Source organism: Anser brachyrhynchus (genome assembly GCF_964034855.1).
Source record: "Anser brachyrhynchus genome assembly, chromosome: 17".
Classification (NCBI taxonomy): domain Eukaryota; kingdom Metazoa; phylum Chordata; class Aves; order Anseriformes; family Anatidae; genus Anser; species Anser brachyrhynchus.
The window spans coordinates 13,601,241-13,619,736 of record NC_137710.1 but is presented as its reverse complement, the minus strand read 5'-3'; the positions used below and the strand labels follow the sequence as shown (position 1 = coordinate 13,619,736).

Below are 18,496 nucleotides of genomic sequence, written 5' to 3'. Positions count from 1 at the left end.
CACTTCGGGAGCGAGGAGCGTGATGCTGAATTTAGATAAGAATTAACGCCTGGGGGGGGGGGAGGCAGCAGAGCTCCTGCTGCAGGCACCGTGATGTGATACGCAGCCTCCTGGCCTTGTGGAGGACACAGGGAGGGCCGGAGGCTGTGGGTGGTGAGCAGGAGATGGGCTGACCACCGCCAGCCGTGAGGCACCTGGGGGCCACGCTCGAGCTCCTCTGTGCTCGCCGTCTCCAAAATGTGGCTCCGTGGGGAAGGCATGAAGAGGTTCCCTGGCCTCTACCCCGTGTAGCTCACACGTACCCGAGTGCTCTGGTGGCTTCCTTGGAAGTTAGGAGATGGGGACCGAGGTGGGAAGGAGAGCAGGCTTCCCAAAATGTCATCAACTCTGCTCCGACTCCTCCTTTTGGACCAGAGCTCCCCAGACCTGCTGCGCCCCGAGCGCGCTCCGGCTCACCACACCCCGAGGCAGCCTGCGAGAGGCCCGCGGAGGAAAAGTGCCCCTAGCTTCATCTGAGATGAAAGGTTTGCAGCGCTGTAATTAGCGTAACGAGCGTCTACCTAGGGCTGCCCAGCTTTTTGCTCTTCCTCTGCTTCTTTTTTTGGGAATCGCCTCCCAAAATGGGTCCTGCTCGTCTGGTCGGGGTGAAGCCACCCAGTGCCGGCCGTGTGCCTGAGTCCATCGGCTGATGGACCGTGGTCCTCGTGTGCTCCTCTGAGAAACCTAAGGGTGGGAACGAAGGAACCAGAAGGGCTTAACGAGCAGCAGGAGCTCCTCGAGGAGCTCGGCAATTAGCTCCCCGTGCCGCTCCCGCAGCACCCGCTCTGCCGAGCGCCAGTCCCGGGGGGGGGTGCGTTGGGCTCCAGCTCCCTTCAAAGAATTTCCCGGCTTTATGCTGTACGAAAAAGTTCTGCTTTGTGCTCCAAAAAGAGAATAATAGATCAGTAAGACTCGAACCTCAAAATCCAGCCGTCCTGGGGAAGCGGGGACGGGCACTCGGATAAATATTTAACTGGCAGGGCTTTGATATGAGGAACCGGCTTTTCCTCTGGCCGGAGGAGGAGATTTTTGTTGCCTCTTACAGTAATGAGGAGGATAAATGTAACATCTGATCGACAGTCATTTTTTTGGCGATATCAAGCTAGTATAGTGTAGTGCTAGCTCGGTTCTGTGTGTGTAACGAAGAAATGCTGCTCAGCCAGCCCAGGCAGGTCTGAATAACCCCACTGCCTGTCCCGCTGCAGTCGCTGGACCCTACTCCTCATCCCTGTGTTTTTCGGGGGCTTGCTTTTTGCCAGCAAGGCTCAGGGACGGAGCAGAAGGGGCACTTCTCACAATTTTTAATGCAGGAGCAAAGCTGGGGGCTCTCCCCCCCCGCCTTTTTTTTTTTTTTTTGCTGTTGCCCATCCATGCTGCTGCCTGGGTTGGAGGCGGCCGCATGCCCAGGCAGTGCCCGCCGAGCTCCCCGCTCTGATTTAATACAGAATATCGTGCAATTAAGCCAGTCAAAAGGCCATAAATCTTCCAGGCTGAATCCTGACCGAGGCCGTGCGCTTCAGCCCAGACGGCAGCAGGCTTTAATCCTTTGCAGAGAGCTCACCGAAATGCCGATGATTTTCTTTTTTTCCCCCCTATTTCCCTTCCTTTAAAAGCATCGCTCCTGTTGAAATTGGAGTGTGCTGGAGAGGAGCAAAGTGGAGAATAAAACACAGCCTGGCGCAGCCAGCTGCAGGGGCAAATCACCTGTTTCTGCTAAATCGCCTCTTTTAATCTTTGTATTAAAATAATAACGGCAGCAAGCTGACAGAGCAGGTATTTATCCAGCCTATTTATCCAGCGTATTTACCCAGCTATTCTCTCCCTCTTTTATTTCGGAGGAGGGGCAAAGAGGAGCCGGGGGTGCTGCTCATGGGGACGGGGACCTGTCCTTGTCCCTGTCCCTTTTTGAGGTGCCCTGGGAAGCAGGAGCTTGCCCAGCACCTGCTGCTCCGTGCCGCCGTGCGCCCTCGCTCCGTGCATCCTCGCCCCATCCCTTTGTCAGGGCCCTATAGATCCCGTCCCCGAGCACCTGTCAAACCCTGCAGAAAGCCGTGACGGGCCTTTTGTCCCGCGTGTCTGCTCCCGTTTGTCACCGCCTGCCGAAACCCTATATTTTGTCCCCGCAGCCGGTGACGAGCAGTTGAGTGATGGCGCGCGGCGGGCGGGGACGCGCCATTCAGCGGGGACTGACACCTGGAGGGATCCGCACCAAGCGCCGTGCGCCGGCTGCGTCTTTTTTTTCCTTTTAGAAAACGAGCACATGTTCAGCAAATTCTTGCCTGGAATGATGTCCCCAACAGTTGGCATTCACCTCCCTGCGAGGGTGAAACCGAGGGTTTGGGGACAAACTGGGGTGGTGGTGGGGAAGGGGACAGGTAATGGAGCTCCTGAATTGGCAGAAGAAATAGCTGGGGTGTTCAGATTTGGGGTTCTTCTCCCGGTTTTGGGGTGGCTTGGGGAGGAAACCCTTGTCCCCGTGGTGGTGTCTGTCCCTGGGTGATGCCATGGTGCCACCCCAGGGTTTCTCCCCAGATTTTGGGGACTTTGAGCCTAGAGGGGAGCACTTGGTGCTCCTGTTTGCTTCCCACAAAGCCTTTAAGCCACCTGACCAAAACCCAAAAGGGATACTGAAAGCTGCCTGAGCCCCCTCTCTGTGCCCTTCCAGCCTCCCCGAGCGCGGGTCGAGTCTCATTTCGGAGGCTGTCCAGCTGTGACCGGAGGACAAGCGTCCTCATGGTGTGACGGCCGCAGGCCGGGCACTATCGCTGCCGTCTAAATAGCCTCCGCCGCGCTTCCCGTCACGCCGCGTTTGCTCCTCCAGCAGCACGGCCCTATAATCACCGGGCTCTTATCCCAGGAGCCGTACACCTCCTCCGTAGGGGCTGTCCCTAAAGGTGGCCGCATCCTGCACCCTGCTTTGCACCAGCATCGGGGTCCGGGCCCTGGCAGCAAGGGCGCTCCAGTTTGGCACGTGCAGCCACAAAAGGGACCTGGGGGCCACGTCCCCAGGAGGGTGGAGGTGGCTTCAGGGGTCTCTTACCCCTCCTGTGGGGTCGGTTTGGGGTCAGCCACCCTCACCCCGTGCCTGGTATCAGGATGAGCGGGATCTCAGCATCTCCCCTGGCAGGGAAGGGTGTTTAGGGTAAACAAGTCGCAGCCGGAAAGGAGCTGCTCCGTATCCTTGGCACGGCGTGGCTGACCCGCAAAGGTCGGTCTGTCTGTGTCGGTCTGTCTGCGGCTGTCAAGCTGTCACCTCCCCAGCTCGGCCAGCCCTGAGGGGCCAGGAGGAGGTGGTGGGGAAGCAGAGGAACCACGCTGCTTCTCGGGGTGCCAGGGGTTCGTGCCACCCCCCTCGCCGCCTTCCCCAGGAGGATGGGGTGGCCGTGCACTGTGCTGCCTCCTGCTCCGTCCTACAAACCTGTCCCCCCGCACCCAGGGGCGCTGTGAGGGTCCCTAATGGCCAGGACTGTGCTGTCCCCAGTGCTGGGGTGCTTGTGGGGGGGCACAGCAGCACCCACAGGGGAAACTTGTCCCTGTGAACATCCCTGTGAGGATGCTCCTGCTGCAGCACCCAGCTCCCACAGCACCTCATTCCTCTCCATGGTGGCGGCAAGCCTTTGCTCCCCAACCCCCTTTTTTGGGTTGGGGAAGAGGACCGAGGCTGTGGCCCATCCAGTGGGGCAGGACGCTCGTGGGTCTCTGTGTGGGGTCAAGGATTTTGCGTGTATTTATTATTCTTCCTTCTGAAGAAGCAGGGAGAGAGGAAAAATCTCTCTCTGTCCAAAATCACTCATCCTTCCTAATAATGAGAGCTGTCACCAGCCCTGCTTGGCGAGGAAATGATGCTCTCGGTAAATATTTGGTCTGGAACTGATTTATGGGTGGAAAAAAATGAGATTAGTGGCTAATCACCGTGCTGCAGGAAGCTCTTTGGGCCGAGCGCAGGGGGGCTCGGGGAGAGCCGCACCGGTGGTGCTTGGACCTCTGGGTCCACATGGGAAGGTTGGGTGGGATCAGGTGCAGGGGTCAGAATGGCTCTGACATTGGTGCTTTGTGGATTTGCTTTAAGGGATGGGGTTTTAGGGTCAGGATCGGTGCAGGGCATGGCCAGCACTGACCGCTGGTGCATTGCATCACTGCAGCAGTCGTGCGCGCGGTGCGCCCAAAGAAGTCATTATAGAGACCCTAAAAGCAGCAGCAGCTTTTCCTGTGCAAGGAAACAATTAGCTTATTAGAGGGCGGGTTAATTTTCAGATGCTAACGCGGGCTGGCGAGCGCAGCGTGGTCATTTCCTACCAATTGGCAGGGCCAGATGCCCGGGTGCTGCGCAGGGGGATGCGCGGCCGGGGGGGCAGCTTCGGTCAGCGCTGCTGGAGCAGGGGCAGAGCGGGGCCTGGGGCGTGCAGGTGCTCACAGGGCAGCAGCTGATGGGCACGAAGAGGAAAGTTTCTGGAGAGAGCGGTGCTGGGGTTTATGCTCTCCTGTCCTCTGCTGCAGCAGGACTTGCAGCATCGTGCAGCGTGGCGTGGGATGACATGGCACGACACGGCATGGCACAGCATTTTAGTGATATGGCATGGCATGGCACAGCATTTTAGTGATATAGCACGGCATGGCATGGCGTGGAACAGCACTTCTTGGCATTGCACAGCAAAGCATGGCATGGCACAGCATTTCTTGGCATTGCATGGCGCTTGGTTTAGCTCTGGGGCCAGCTGCTGTGGGTTTCCCTCCTGGGCTGCGGCTGGATGCGCCCAGCTGTTGCTGTTGCAGAGGTGCCACGATTCGTTCTGCTCCCACATTGGTTTTAGTCTAATTAAAATGATAACGATGTGGCCAGGAATCAAAGGCAGCAGACTGAATAAGAGGATGAAATTCAGCTGCATGTCGATGCTAACTGTACCATCGGTACAGGCACTGTGATGCTGGGAGCGCAGGAGGTCCCTTGTCCACAGCTGGACCATGATCACCAAGGGCTGTTGCTCAAAAAGGGTCTTTCTGCCCCAAATCCTCCACAGGGGCTGAGCTGTCTTTCCCAGAAGCCGTTCTGGGCACAGCAGCCGGTGCTGCTCTCCACCTTTTGCTATTGCAATGTGATGGGGATGGGAGCTGCTGGGCCAACGAGGGCTTCAGGGACACTTTTGGGACCGAAGGCGCTTTGGGACTAGCCGACCCTTCCCAGCCAGGCTTTGTGGGTGGCAGAGCTCTCCAGTGCAGCGTGTTCTTAACACTTCATGAAAATTCCCTTTATTTTTTGGATGTCCGGGAGGGATTGAGACTTCTCCCAGGGATGTGGGTCTAATTATCGCTAGATTTAGGGGGCAGTGCAGCGTCTTGCTGGGTGAACATCACTCCCTGGGGAGCATCGTGCGAGCAAACCCCTCCAGGTCCCTTGCCCCTCACTCTCCTCTCCTTTCTCTCCCAGGGTAAAGAAGAAGAACAAGCCCTTGAACCTCAAGATCCACAACAGCGTGGGCAGCTGTGAGAACATCCCCTCGCAGCGCTCCCCGCTGCTCTCCGAGCGCTCCCTGCGGTCCTTCTTCGTGGGGTACCCGCCGTTCCTCCCCTCCACGCCTCCCGTCCACACCGACGCCACCTTCTCAGCAAGTAAGTCCCGGCGCGGCACCGCCAGCAGGCACGCGGGTGTGCCGTGCAAAACCTGCAAACTGGAGGACGTAACTCTGGGTAGGTGCAAAAGCACCGGTAAGGGGTGGGGAGATGTGCAAATGGATTTATGGTATTGTAACGAGCGCAGGAGGTTGGCTGCTTGGAGGTGGGAAATCCATGAGCTTTCCCCGTGCTGGATGGGTCGGTGGTGATGCCTTTTACTGCTGGTGGGTGTTTCTCAAGGGATCCTTTGTGATCGCAGCCGTGGTTTTGCCTTTGTGCGAGGTGCTGAGCCTGCTGCAAGCCCCATGGTGCTGGATCGTGGCAGCCGGCCCAGATCCTGCCTTTGGGGCTGCACGGGGCTGCTCGCCCTCGTTCCTGGAGGTGCTTTTGGGGGGTTTGGTCTGAGGACCTGAGCCAGCGTGTTGCTGGCCAGGAGGGGCAGCCTGATGCTCACATCCCGGTGCCTTCTGTAGGACCTGAAGCTTTTAGGATCCAGGTGTGATGCTCAGCCCCAAAGCTCCTGTGGGTTCGCTCCTTGTCCTGTGCCGCTATCGCAGGGCCCCTGCTTCACCCAGCACCCTGCCAGCAAAGACCTCGTCATTTCACAGAGTCACTGAACTATTTGGGTTGGAAAGAGGCTAAAAGATCATCTAGTTCCACTTCTTGCTTTCTTTTTTCGCCCCCATCAGCTGCCGTTTGGCAGCACAGAAGAGTCACCGAGCTGCGCCTGGCGTCCCGCCGCTCCCGCTTCTCGGGCTCTGGGGACAATGGGACCTGGCAGCAGCTCCGAGGGCAGGCGCTGCTATTTCCAGAGAGATGCCCGGCTACCTGACTCGGGCTGGCATGGCCAGCAGATTGGCCTGGGGCGAGGGTATTTTTGCATCGCTCTTCCCCCCGCAGCACCGGCTGAGTTCGACTTGCAGCCCGGACCGACGGGGAGTAGCGGACCAGAAACCAAGAAATAAAGTCCGTTCTCAGCAAACCACTGATGTGTCTGGTTGCATTAGGTTCCCTCATGCATCAGCATGGGATTACGTCCCGTGGCATGATAACCTGATGTAATGTGGCAGAGCAGGAGCGTGAGACAATGAAAAGTGATGGACTAGCAAACGACTAGCGCTGCCGGAGAGGTGTCCTCTCGCATTTCCCTCCCCTTGGCCCTCTGACTTCCTTGGCTGCCGTGAATGTTTGTTTCTGGAGCTAGAAGTGAGCCGTGGAGAGAGGATGATCCCTGTTGAGAGGTTTTAGCATCAGCTACAGAGCGAGATCCTTGCAGGAGCAGCGTCCGTGCGTTCATCAGCCCTCGGTCCTGGGCGCCGAGCAGGCTGCGGGGAAACGCGATGAAAGGAAAAATAAGCAGGAGCATCCTGCACGGGCCAGCGGGTGCTGAGCATGGTGCTGGCTGCACTGAGGGGCGATGATTTGCTGGGGCTTAATGGAGCTTGAAGCCAAGGCTCGTTACGTCGCGGCAAGAAGATGAGTTACGGCGAGCAGCGCAGAAGCCCGTTTATTTCTGGGGAGGAGTAAATGTCCCTGCGGCTCGCCCCGTGCCGAGGTGCAGGAGCTTCCCCCTTGTGCTCGTGCACCTCGTGGTCCCCAAGGAGCACCCCGGCCCCATGCCTGCCCTTGAGCCAAGCTCATTTAGGAGCCACCACCCTGTGGCTTTGCTGGGAGCACCCACAGGTCAGGATGGATCTCCTATTTATCCTAAAGGCTGATGGCTGCAGACCCTCCTAACAGCACCTCTGTTAGCCGGGTGTCCTGGCCTGGCAAGAGCCACTTGCAGGTGCATTTATTCTTAATATTTCCAGCATCTTCAGGACACCAACGTGGTGCTGAAGGCAGGGGAAGGGAGTGGCAGGGGACTGCTGGGAGCGCGGCCCCTCGCTGGAGATGCTGCGGGAGATAAAGCTGCTGGTGCCCGGGGACCAGGCGCCCTCCCACACCTGGGCTTGGTGGCCAGGGGGACACTGAGGACCTGGGGACGTGGCTCTTGGTGTGCAGGGATCAACCTCACTGCTGCCCTTCTCCAGCTGCTGTCTGACCCTGCAGAATGAAAGGAGCACCCGGTACAACCCAACGCGACCCAACACCCTGCACGTCCCAGGAGGGAAAACCCCACCGTCAGCCCCCAGCAAGCCCAGGCTGCCTGCTATGCCTCCACGTGCAGGCACCTTGCTGAATGTACGGCGCACAGCAGAGGCTCTTCCCTAGCCTGGGAGCACGGAGCATCCCTTGGTACGTGAAGCTTTGAGCAGCGGCCCCTCAAAGTCTTCCCCTCGTAGCATTTCCTACCCTCTGAACAGCCTCTGTAGGCTCTGAATGGGGAGAAAAATCCCAGCGGAGGCATTTGAGCCAGTGAAGTGACTGAAGGCGACGTTCCGGCTGTATAAATAGGATTGTCACGCCGCAAAGAGGAACTGCCGTTATGATGAAGTGACTTCTGTTTCCCTAGCAGAGACGCTCTGGAAATAGCTCTGCCTTGTTCTCCTCGGCTGCTTTTGATGAGCCGAGGTTTCGTCTTGGCCCGCGGGATCGTGGAGCCTCCTTCCAGCTGCAGCGGGGACGTCCCCGCGCTATGGCGCAGCGCAGCGTGATCCCGTAGGGACGCGGGTTGCTGCTGCCTGCTCCCAGGTGTGGCCACCCTGACACATTTCCACCCTGTGTGCACTAGTGGAGGAGGGGGGCCGAACCCCTTTCTAGCCCGAATTCTGCACAGAGTTCACGTTGCGTGGGGAAAGCTGCTAGGGATGCTGCTCTGAGCATCGCTGCACCTTCCTTTGCTCTTTGGGGAGATGTCGCATCCTCTTTTGGCCTCAAAACCAACCAGCACAAGGTGCGGAGGTGCCTTGCAGAGGGGATTTGCACCCTCGGGTGCCCCCAGACCCTTTGCCGTGGAGCAGTTTGCTGGTGAGCTTGGCTCAGCTCTGTGCGGGCAGTGACCTCTGCCAGCATCCCCCATCACTATGGGGAGAAATGTCCTGTTTTTGGCACATGGTTTCCTGGGGGAGAAGGAGGCCCCTTATCCCTCCCCCCGGCATCTCAGCCCTAGCAAAGCCACCTTCCTTGTCCCCTTCCATCCATCTTATCCCTCCCGCTCGTGTTGCGAAAACAGCCCCGTGCTGTTTGCTGTACCGGGAGGGAGGCTTTGCTTGTTGGGCTGCCACCATGATTGACAACAAATTCACCCAAATTCTCCAGGCGTCCAGAGGGGTGCCAGGAGGGGGGTAAGGCAGACAGCGTGCCAAAACAGTCCCACCTGTGGCTGAGCTCAGCGCACCCCATCCCTGCGCGGTGCTCCAGGCAATTTTAGCAAGGGCGATGCTGAGCCCTGGGGCACCATCTGTCCCCGGGGAGGGGGGAAACCCCAAATAAAGGACACAGGGAAGCTCCATCTGCCCTTCTCCGTGCAAAGCATCGCTCAGGCATCCTTCTCCCGCAGCGGGTGGGGGCTGCGGGGGCCAGGAGGGCGTCACAGCCCCGGCACCCGCATCCCGGCCCCGTCACCTGCGCCGCGCACGGGTGCCACTCAGGGACCCGTCACCGCCGCCTGTCACTGCCGCGAGGTGACAGGGGCTCCTCGCTCCTGTCCCCGCTGTCATTGCTGCACCGGACGCGGCTGTCACCGTCCCCCCCCCCGACGTCTCTTGGCACATTTGATCCCCGTCAAGCGCGGGCTGTCGGTCGGGGATAAAGCGCGCCGTGCCGAGCGAGGAGCTGCTTGCGAGTACGATGCGGTGGCGGTGGTGAAAGCACAGAGGTTTTGGGGTGGTTTTGGCGTGGGACAGTGCTGGTACCCACCATCCGGGGGGGCGGTGATGCTCCACGAGGAGGGGTTTGCATCCCGGGGGCAGCAACTCCAGCAGGCGATGGGGGATGTGGGGACGGAGGGGTCCCCGCTCTGTCATCCTCTGAAATCAACCCCATGCACCTGGGAGGAGAGGGGGATAAAACGCCACCCTAAAACTGTCCTCGTGCACTGGTGCAAGGAGAAATATGGTTACAGAGCTCTGATTTTCAGGCCATGAGTGAGGCCGGGGAGGTGAGGAGATGCTAATGGTCACAGGGCAGCTTGGTTTTGGTGATGAGGCTCCATGCTGCCAAAATGCAGGGGCAGGGTGTCACGGCAGGGGCAGGGTGTCACGGCAGGGTCCCTGCTGGGCTCTTGGCATCCCTGCAGCCAGCTCTTCCCTGCCCTCTCCTCTCACCGGGCAAACAAAATCTCCCTGGTGCAGCTGGGGCGCAGCGCAGGTGCTTGGAGATGCCCACTGCGAAAGGGGCGCGAGCAGTGCCAAACCAGCAGGAATCTACCCCAAAAGCGGCTCATCCCCTTTGTGGCGGTGCGACATGCTGCTCCCATCCCGTGGCCACGAGGCTTTGTCTTGCAATTGCCCCTCATCCTGGTGATTTTGGGGTTTTGATGGGATTATTTGTGCCATGCTGGGAGGATGCCGCTGCCTGCATGGAAGCATCCCTGCCTTCCCTTTGGGCATAACCCTCGATTAATATCACCCATGGGAAAAAAGAAAAAGCTGTTCCCCTAGCTGCACAACTCAACTCACAAGTTAAAAGGGAGAATTGCCAATTAACTTGAAAAGCCCCCAAATCCTTGGGGCGGCACTGGGGTGCTCCCCCTGCCCTCCTGCGCGCTGCTCGGCGCGTCCCGACCCCGCAAACAGCAGCCCTATTGTTGGAGGCCTCTGCTTTGCGTGTGTCGTCCCCCGTAATGGAAATAATTAACTGTGAATCACGTCGGTCTCATTTTTGTTCGGAGGTTAAAATCCCCGATACACTTTAATAAATTTTGCAGCGAGCACATTTAGAAAGTAATTAAAAGCCTCGGCCAGCTTTCTGCCTCGCCCCTCTCCCCCTCCCCGGGATGGCAGGATTTAATTGAGGCCAGCTGAAAGTTAGTGGAAATAAATTGTGGATGCTGAAGCGGAGGTTGTAATTTAATTTGGGGAGAGGAGCTGTTCTTGCCTGTTTGGTTCATCAAGGACCGGTTGGGGGGGGGGGTGGATTTTATTTGTTTAATGTGATTTACAGATGAGAAAATGGCATTTAGGGGAGAATAGAGCTTGGTGCTGCAGGACTGGGTGCGGAGCGGTCTGACTGCTTCCCACACCAGCCCTGGGCTTGGAGGGTGGTCCCCAAAATCTATCCATCCCCTGTAGGTTGTGGGTATAGGGGCAGCAGGATGGATGGTGCTGGGGTTGGGGAGCGCTGATGCGGGAGAAGCACGAGTGCCACCGGTATAAAACACGGGCAGCAATTACCTTAATTGGCTTTGTAGTCCTCAAACATCTTAATTGCTGACCGTGCTTTAGGGTCTGTCGGGGCTGGAAAAGCTGTGCTGGGGATGCTGCCGGTGCTGGGCTGTTTTTGGGGATGCTCGGGCTCCAGCCGCAGCGGCGGTGGGCGCAGGCATGGAAATGTAACCTTCAGCCAGAGCGCAATTATTAAAATGGGATATTAAAGCAAACAGCGGCTCTCCCCGCTCGTAGGGGGGATATTGGAAGTGTGTTTAGCCAGGGATTTGCTGGCACGCCAAGCAAACGGCCGGCGCTGCAGCTGGGGCTGGCTCGCTTCGTGCAGGCCCCCGGTGAACCCCTCGTTGAACACCCAGCCTCCAAATCCCCAAACCTCGTTTTCCTCACCCAGCCAAGGTCCCATTGCCCTTTCTCCTTCCTTTTCCCCCAGCAGAAGCATACGGAGGCTGCTTTCTCTTTTTAATCATCAGCTTGAATAAGAGTTAAATTGGCTTGCAAGCGGCTGACGCTCGGCTTTTTGTTCAGCCAGAAATGCAACCCCAAGACGTGATGTCTTATTAATAAACGGCGCCGCTGCCATTTATGCTTCGTTTTCCCTTTTCTTGTTTGGAAACTGCTAAGTGGCTCCGGCAGCTTTCGCACACCCACGTGTGCACAGGGGGGTGCAGGGGCTCCCACCCCCCTCCTGCCCCAAACCAGGTGGTGGGGGCAGCGCACCCCAATCCCCCCCAGACCCAAATCTCGATGTGTCTTCCTTTGGAAAAATGGGGGGTCTCCAAGCGAAAAGTTTGGCAAAACCTCGTTTTCGGGTGCGTCCTCTGCTCCCCCCATGAAAATGTCACCTCTGGCTTTCTCCTCTGTTAACCCCGGTGGTTTCCTTGTCTCGTCCCCTGCAGACACGCTGTCAGTGCCTCGCTGGTCCCCACAGATCCCCCGACGAGACCTGGGAAACTCCATAAAGCACAGGTACGCTGGCCCTGGTGTGGGATGGGAGCAAGTGCTGGGGACGCCGGAGCCATCCTTGGCCTCTCCTTGTGCCCCGTGGGGACACGCAGCAGCCTCAGCAAAGCGCATGGGATGCGATGAGCCTCCCCTTTTCCTCCTCTTGTCCGGGACGGGGGCTCTGTGTCGTATTCCCAGTTTCCCATGCTTGGCTGTGCTGTCCTAGCAGCCCATTTAAATTCCATTTCAGCTCTGATTTGCGTTAGATAAGGCTCCAGCCGCTATCAATAAAAGCCGTGTATTACCCACGACCCTGCCAACCTTCGGCAAATTTCCTATCTCTGGTTTATTGCCCTTCTGTACCTGCGGCAGGAAGGTGAAACACGGGAAATTGCCTCGGGGCTGCTGTTCAGTTCGGGCTGGGAAGCCGAGCCCTGGGGCAAGGGGGAATTTTTGGAGCCCTGGATTCAACATTGGGTGGGCAAAACTGGGGAGCTGCAAGGAGTCCTCCTCGGTGGCTTGCTCGGACCTCCTTTGGAGCAGCCTGCATGAACCAGAGGGAGACTTAGAGAGGTGTTTTGGCATCCTTAGAGTGATGCCTCTCATCTGTAGCAGCACTGAGTGCAGCACAGGAGGGATAAATCACGGCTTGGCAGACTCCTGGAGGTGCTGGTGCTGGAGGAGGGTGCTTGGACAGGGCAGTGCCACTGTGCCCGGCCCCAGCCACCCTCTGCCTTTCTCCCTGCAGGTTTTCCACCAAGTACTGGATGTCTCAGACCTGCACCGTCTGCGGGAAAGGAATGTTGTTTGGCTTGAAGTGCAAAAACTGCAAGTACGGAGCTCCGCGTGCAGCTCCTGGGGCATCACGAGGGCTTTGGTGGTGGAGCCGGGCAGGGGCTCGGGCACGGGGAGAGCAGCCAGCACCCCGCCACCTTGTAGGAAGCCTTGACGAGACATGGGATTGGGTGAAAAAAGCCCCAAAACAGGGCTGAGGCCAGGTCAGGTCTGCATGAAGGGAGGGGAGCAGGTCCTTGAGGAGGCTGCTGCCCACCGGGGCTGCTCGCCTGGCAGGGTGCCGTGCGGAGCTGTGCACCTGCAGGCAGCACTGGGGCTTCGCGCCCAGCTTTGGCCCAAATCCTTCCTTTTATTCCCCAGCGAAAGTCGCAGGGGCTTCTAGTTCCTGGCAGGCACGTGGTGGCAAGCAGCCAGCCCACCCACGAGCCCAATTAAGATGCTTTGCAAAGGAGAGGGACGGCGGCGGAGGGTCCATTTCCATTTTTTGGGCAAGGCTGGGAAAAGACAGCGAGGAGGATGGTAATGCCACTTAAAATCCAGGGTCGCCCGTCTCCTGCGCGGTATTGTGCAGGCATCAGCACTTAGTGAAACTGCTTCTGGAGGCGCAATTGCCTCTGCTAGGGATCAGTGCTGGGAATTTGCTGATTGTCTGCTGGTAACTGAGTTAGCTGGGGCTATCAAGCGATAACGATCGCTGGGGCCGTTGATTAAATGCTGATGAGTTAGCAAAGTGGGATTTAAACCCGGGCAAGGAATGCGGAGCTATTGTGCAGTTCTGGGTGGTGGTGGAGGTTTTCTGGAAGTGATAACATTAAAAAACACTTTTTTTTTTCTTTTTTTTTAAGTGGTGATTCTTCAGCTTATTTTTCACTTGAGCCACCTCCTGCACGCATCACCCTGTTCCCTTGGGAGCTCTTCCCCTTTCCCCCTGTGTGTACAAGGGCTGAAAAACGGCCAGGATCTGTCCTGCTCCTGCTTCCTGTGTTTGCTCAGAAAAGAGCAAATGAATCCCAAGTATTTTAAAAACTTGGGATGGACACAAAATATTTGTGTTTGCTGACTTTGCCGTAGCTGCTTGGCCCCGTGCTATGTTCCCCTACCCAAACGAGGGGGAGGGGAAATGCAGGTAAACCAAACAAACAGAGCAAAAAAACCCCCAAGCCTCAACTACTGAATTAATCTCTACCTTTCCCTCTAGGAATGGCTTTGTAATAAAAGCCAACATGCAAGACTCCTGAATTTTCATTACCCAGCTCATTGACTTGTAGCTGCCGCCGTTTTTTCCTCCTTTGCCCTTGGTTTTTGAATTCTTTCCAGTGTTTTATTTTTTTTTCCCTTTTCCCCTGGCTCTCCCCATCCACAGGCTCCGGACTCTTTCCATCCCTAATTGGGAACAAACAGGAACATTTTGGGGTGGGAGCCTGCTGATGCCTATGTCCCCTGCCCGCGGGGTGCAGCCCTCCGTGGGCTCCATGCTCCAGAATATTGCAGAATATTCACCAAAAGTCCCACAAACGCTCCTGTTATTTTGGTTAAAAGTCAGAAATTACAATTTGGGGTTGCAGGAGCAGGGAGGGAGGCTTTTCCCAGAGGACAATTGCGTGGCCCCGGGCACACGGCGATGCGCCGGGGCCGCGTCCGTCCCCGTTCCTTACGGTTTTCTCCGTGTCCCCCCCCTTTAGGCTCAAGTGCCACAACAAATGCACCAAAGAGGCCCCTCCGTGCCACCTGCTGATCATCCACCGCGGAGGTAAGGGCCTTTCTTCCGCTTCTGCCTCCCGGGATGCTGCCTCCAGGTAAAACTTTCAGAAGCCCCCGGGCGACTTTCGGGAGCCCGAGCCCTCGACCCGAGGCTCCCGAAACCGCTTTGGGCGCTCTGTGAAAATTTTACCGACCGTCTTTTCCGCTTGTAGGGAGACGAGCCGTGCGGGGCGAGGCAGATTTGCATTGCAAACCGCTTCCACCCACCCTCCCCCTGCCACCTTTTCTTTTCAGATTCCCCACCGCACGGGGTAAGTGCCAACAGGTTTTAGCCTTTCGCTAACTCAGGGCGCACGCGTGGCACCCGGACCCACCGCGGCTCTCGGTGCATGGGGGTCCCGGCCGTGCCCCTCCGGATGCTCTCCTGGTGCTTCCGGAGCTGCCTGCCCTGAGAATCCATTGGAAATACAGAGAAATTTGGAAATTTGGGCACTTTTGCAAGCCTGGAAAGGGAGATCTCGCAGCTGGAAGATGGGCGCCGCTTCCCACCTCTTTTCTTCCAGTTTTTGGCCGAGTGCTCCGACGGCGGAGGACGAAGGGCTGAGATCACTTAGGGGAAATGCTTTCAAAGCCAATTCCAGCTCTGAGTTTAATTTTGAGCTAATAAGGCTGCTCGTGTGCGCTAAACACCACCCGATCACCAAAAGCCTGCTCAGCAGTTCCATACCAGGGAAACGCATTGCGCTGGTGGCACCAGGGCTCGGCGGTGGGCGACTCCCAGAAATTGGGGTCACGGCTGCGGGCCGAGAAATTGCCGGCACTGCCTGCTGCACGTTTTAGGGCAGGAGCAAGGAGTGATGTGGCTTGGGGGCAGCCCCTGCAGCCGGTGTTCAGCATTAATGAATTAACCCCCCCCCAAATGCTCCTAAAACATCCCTGCTGCGTGTGGGAGGCTCTGAGCCGGCTCCTTGGCCTGCTGCAAGGAAGAGGATGGTGGCACTGGGTGGGAAAACGCTCGTGCTGGCCGAAGCCCTGGGCTCCTGGCGGCTGCTGATGCTCTCCGACGTGCGCCTTTACAGCCTCCCTCTTTCTCTCTTTCCCCGCCCCTCCACCCCTGTCCCCCCTGTCCCCTCTCCCCGCAGCGAGGTTAGTCCGGACAGAGTCGGTGCCCTGCGATATCAACAACCCCCTGCGGAAGCCCCCCAGGTATTCGGACCTGCACGTCAGCCAGACGCTCCCCAAAACCAACAAGCTCAACAAGGTGAGCAGCGTGGCGTGGTCCCCGACCCCTGCCCAGACCCCTGCCCGGCAGCCACCGAGGTTCTGCTCCTACCTCGATGCCCCAAACCCCTCCTGTGCTCCCAAGAGGGGAATCATCAAAAGTTTGGTGGCTTTTGCTGGGTCTTTGGCCGCCCCTTGCCTGGGTCCGTCCATCACCCAGGGTCCATCCATCACCCCTGAAGCCCCATCCCCAACTTGCCCCGGGCCGTGTCCTCCCCTGGAGCATCAAACCCCTCTGCTATGCAGGAGCTTTGAAAGTCATTCTTAAAGGAAAGAATTAATTAAATTCCCGTGCTCACGTGCCCTGTGCTTAGGGCAGGAGGAGACCGGTGGAGTTTCCCCTGGGTGGAGCATCTCCTTCTCCTGCGGCTCCTTGGGTTTTTAGGCACATCTACCTTTCCCCCTGCATTCTGCATCCTCCAAGCTTATTTCTTTCAAATGGCTCAAAAGCCATGTGCTGCTGCCTGAAACTTCAGGAAAACTGCTCCAAGTCAGACAAGCCCAGAGTCTGCTCGTGTCCCTGGCCTCGCCGGTCGAGGCAGAGCGGGCAGTGCACCTGGCTGCTTTCTCTGCGCTACACTAATCGCAATAAACCAGCATGGGTTTATTTTGGAGGAAATTTAGAGTTTTTACGCCCCAGGCTCTTAGGAGATCCTCAGAGTAATTATCTGCCTTGTTGTTGTTGTGGTTATGGCGTGGTGCAAATGGCTTCGGTGGCACCTGGGGAGGCTGCAGAGCTGCCGCGGGAAGCTAAAAGAAACCCAGATGCATTTTTCTTTCTATCGCAGATCCTTCCAGTGATTTTTTTCATGTAGCTGCCACGCTCTTTTATTTTATTAGAGGGCACTGGGGAAGTGATTCAGCCCGCTGGTACGGGCTGGGACAGGAAGGGCAGCAGCACCAGTCTCCTTCTGCCACCGCGCTCCTGTCGTAGCTTTCCCCTAAGCAGGGCGTAACGATGCACACTGTGTATTTGTAGACCTATCTCATGCTTTGAAAGCAACAAATGAAACTCATGCCCGTGCTGATACATATATCTGTATGTCCTAATATGTGCATGTGCAGATTGCCGAGCTGTACTCGGCTCTGAGGATGCAATGGGGCTTTTCTAAGGAGGACTGATAACGACTGCTGGATCAGCAGCCGCTAGGAAATCATCCTCGTGCTTGTCCCAGGCTGTGACCTGAGTGCTCCCGTTCCCATTAAAGTGTCCTCTATAAACGTGCTTTATCCATCAGGGCCCCTTCTTTTGTTGGTGTTTCTGAAAGCTTTTCTTTAGAGATATCCTGTTCTCTGTGCACAGCATTAAAATCTCATTGTTCGTGGCGCTCGGTGTTGGTTTAAAAAATATTTTGCCAAGCCAAGGCTGCCGTGTGTGTCAGGGTGGACTGTACAAAATGCACGTGGGTTTCCTGGAAAGCCCAGCTCGTTTAAAACCTCATTAAATGGGACAAAATTGGAAGGCTGGTGCAGATTTCTGGGGGGTTTGCCAAGGGGGAGCTCCCATCTCCAGCGGGGAAATCAGACCCTGCAACGTGTCTCCAAGCTGGACAGCATGGGTGTGGGCAACGTGGGGAACTCTGTCCCCAGTTTTCCTCTCTAGACACTCAAATCCTTCAGGTCCTCAGCCCTGTTTTGTCCCAGGTGGCCCTGAATAACCCATCCCAGTGTGTCCCATCACGTTTGTCCTTGCCTTGATTAGGAACAATTATTGGAGGGCAAGGTCAGCTGGCATGGGGAGATGTCTTGGGATGTTCGGGTGCTGCCTGGACCGCAGGAGCCTTGGCTGGTCCTTCCAATCCTGCCTGAAATCACCCCCTGGCCATGCTGGGGCTCTGGTTGTTCCCCAGGACTCCTGAAAATATGGGAATAGGGCGACTTGAGTCACTGCCACTTGTCACCTGGCGCCCTCTGCGCTGCAGCACTGTGCAGCGGCACCGCTCTCACCATCTCCCCTCTCCTTCTCCCCCCTCCGTGTCGTGCAGGACCACATCCCGGTGCCCTACCAGCCGGACTCCAGCAGCAACCCGTCCTCCACCACCTCCTCCACGCCGTCCTCGCCGGCCCCGCCACTGCCGCCCAGTGCCACGCCGCCGTCCCCGCTGCACCCATCGCCGCAGTGCCCGCGCCAGCAGAAGCAGTTCAACCTGCCAGGTATGTGCCGTGCTCCCCACCTCCACATCTGCCCCCCCAGCACATGTGTGGGGGTCTGCTGCAGGTGTCCTCAGGGTAAGGGTCTGCTCCAGGCTGGGAAAGGGGAAGAAGCAGCAGAAATGAGTTTTGGATAATTCGGGAGGGACCTCGGGGGTCTCTTGTCCAAGCTGCTGCTCAAAGCAGGGTCAGAGCACAGGGCTTTTTCCAGGCTGGTCCTGAGCAGCTCTGAAGCAGGACCTCTGTGAGCAACCTCCGAGGCTCGAGGCTGCCAAAACCTTTCCAGGCACCCCTTAACATGTGCCCAGTGTGTGGCCTCAGTGGGAAACAAGGTCTTGTCCCTCTGCTGGGGTGCCTGGGGGTGACGTCCCCGTGCTTTGGGGCGATGCACCTCCTGTTTGCAGGGCCAGGTCGGGGTGCACGTGGGGAGTTGTTGGTGCTGGGGGGATCTGACATGGCTCGTCCCACCGAGAAGGAAGGTGGAAAAGGACACATGGTCACAGGGTGCTGGTCCCTGGTGGCTGCAGGATGCAGGAGGTGCATTAAATGCCCCAAAATGCAGGGGCTCAGCTGTCCATGGCCACCACTTTCCCCTCTCACCCACTCCAGCAGTCCCAAAAAGGGGTGACAAGGGGGACTCCCGGCTGTGACCCAGCTCCAAGACTCTGAGACACTTGTGGCCAGCCTGGTGCTGGTGACCCCATTTG

The 18,496-nt window shown here is 57.6% G+C and overlaps 1 protein-coding gene across 4 annotated transcripts in view; it reads left to right on the top strand.

The window, feature by feature from the left end:
• The window catches only part of KSR2 (kinase suppressor of ras 2), a gene marked incomplete at its 3' end in the record, with an annotated part of 59,829 nt that overhangs the window by 15,748 nt on the left and 25,585 nt on the right, over positions 1-18,496 (top strand). For 2 of the 4 annotated variants that reach the window (XM_080559591.1, XM_080559592.1), the window contains exons 5-11: positions 5,465-5,646; positions 11,816-11,885; positions 12,610-12,693; positions 14,339-14,406; positions 14,570-14,668; positions 15,500-15,618; positions 17,624-17,792. In XM_080559591.1, coding sequence (XP_080415717.1) covers positions 5,465-5,646; positions 11,816-11,885; positions 12,610-12,693; positions 14,339-14,406; positions 14,570-14,668; positions 15,500-15,618; positions 17,624-17,792 — 791 coding nt within the window. The remainder of the gene's footprint in view (positions 1-5,464; positions 5,647-11,815; positions 11,886-12,609; positions 12,694-14,338; positions 14,407-14,569; positions 14,669-15,499; positions 15,619-17,623; positions 17,793-18,496) is intronic. The other 2 variants (XM_080559593.1, XM_080559594.1) reach the window with 1 other exon arrangement.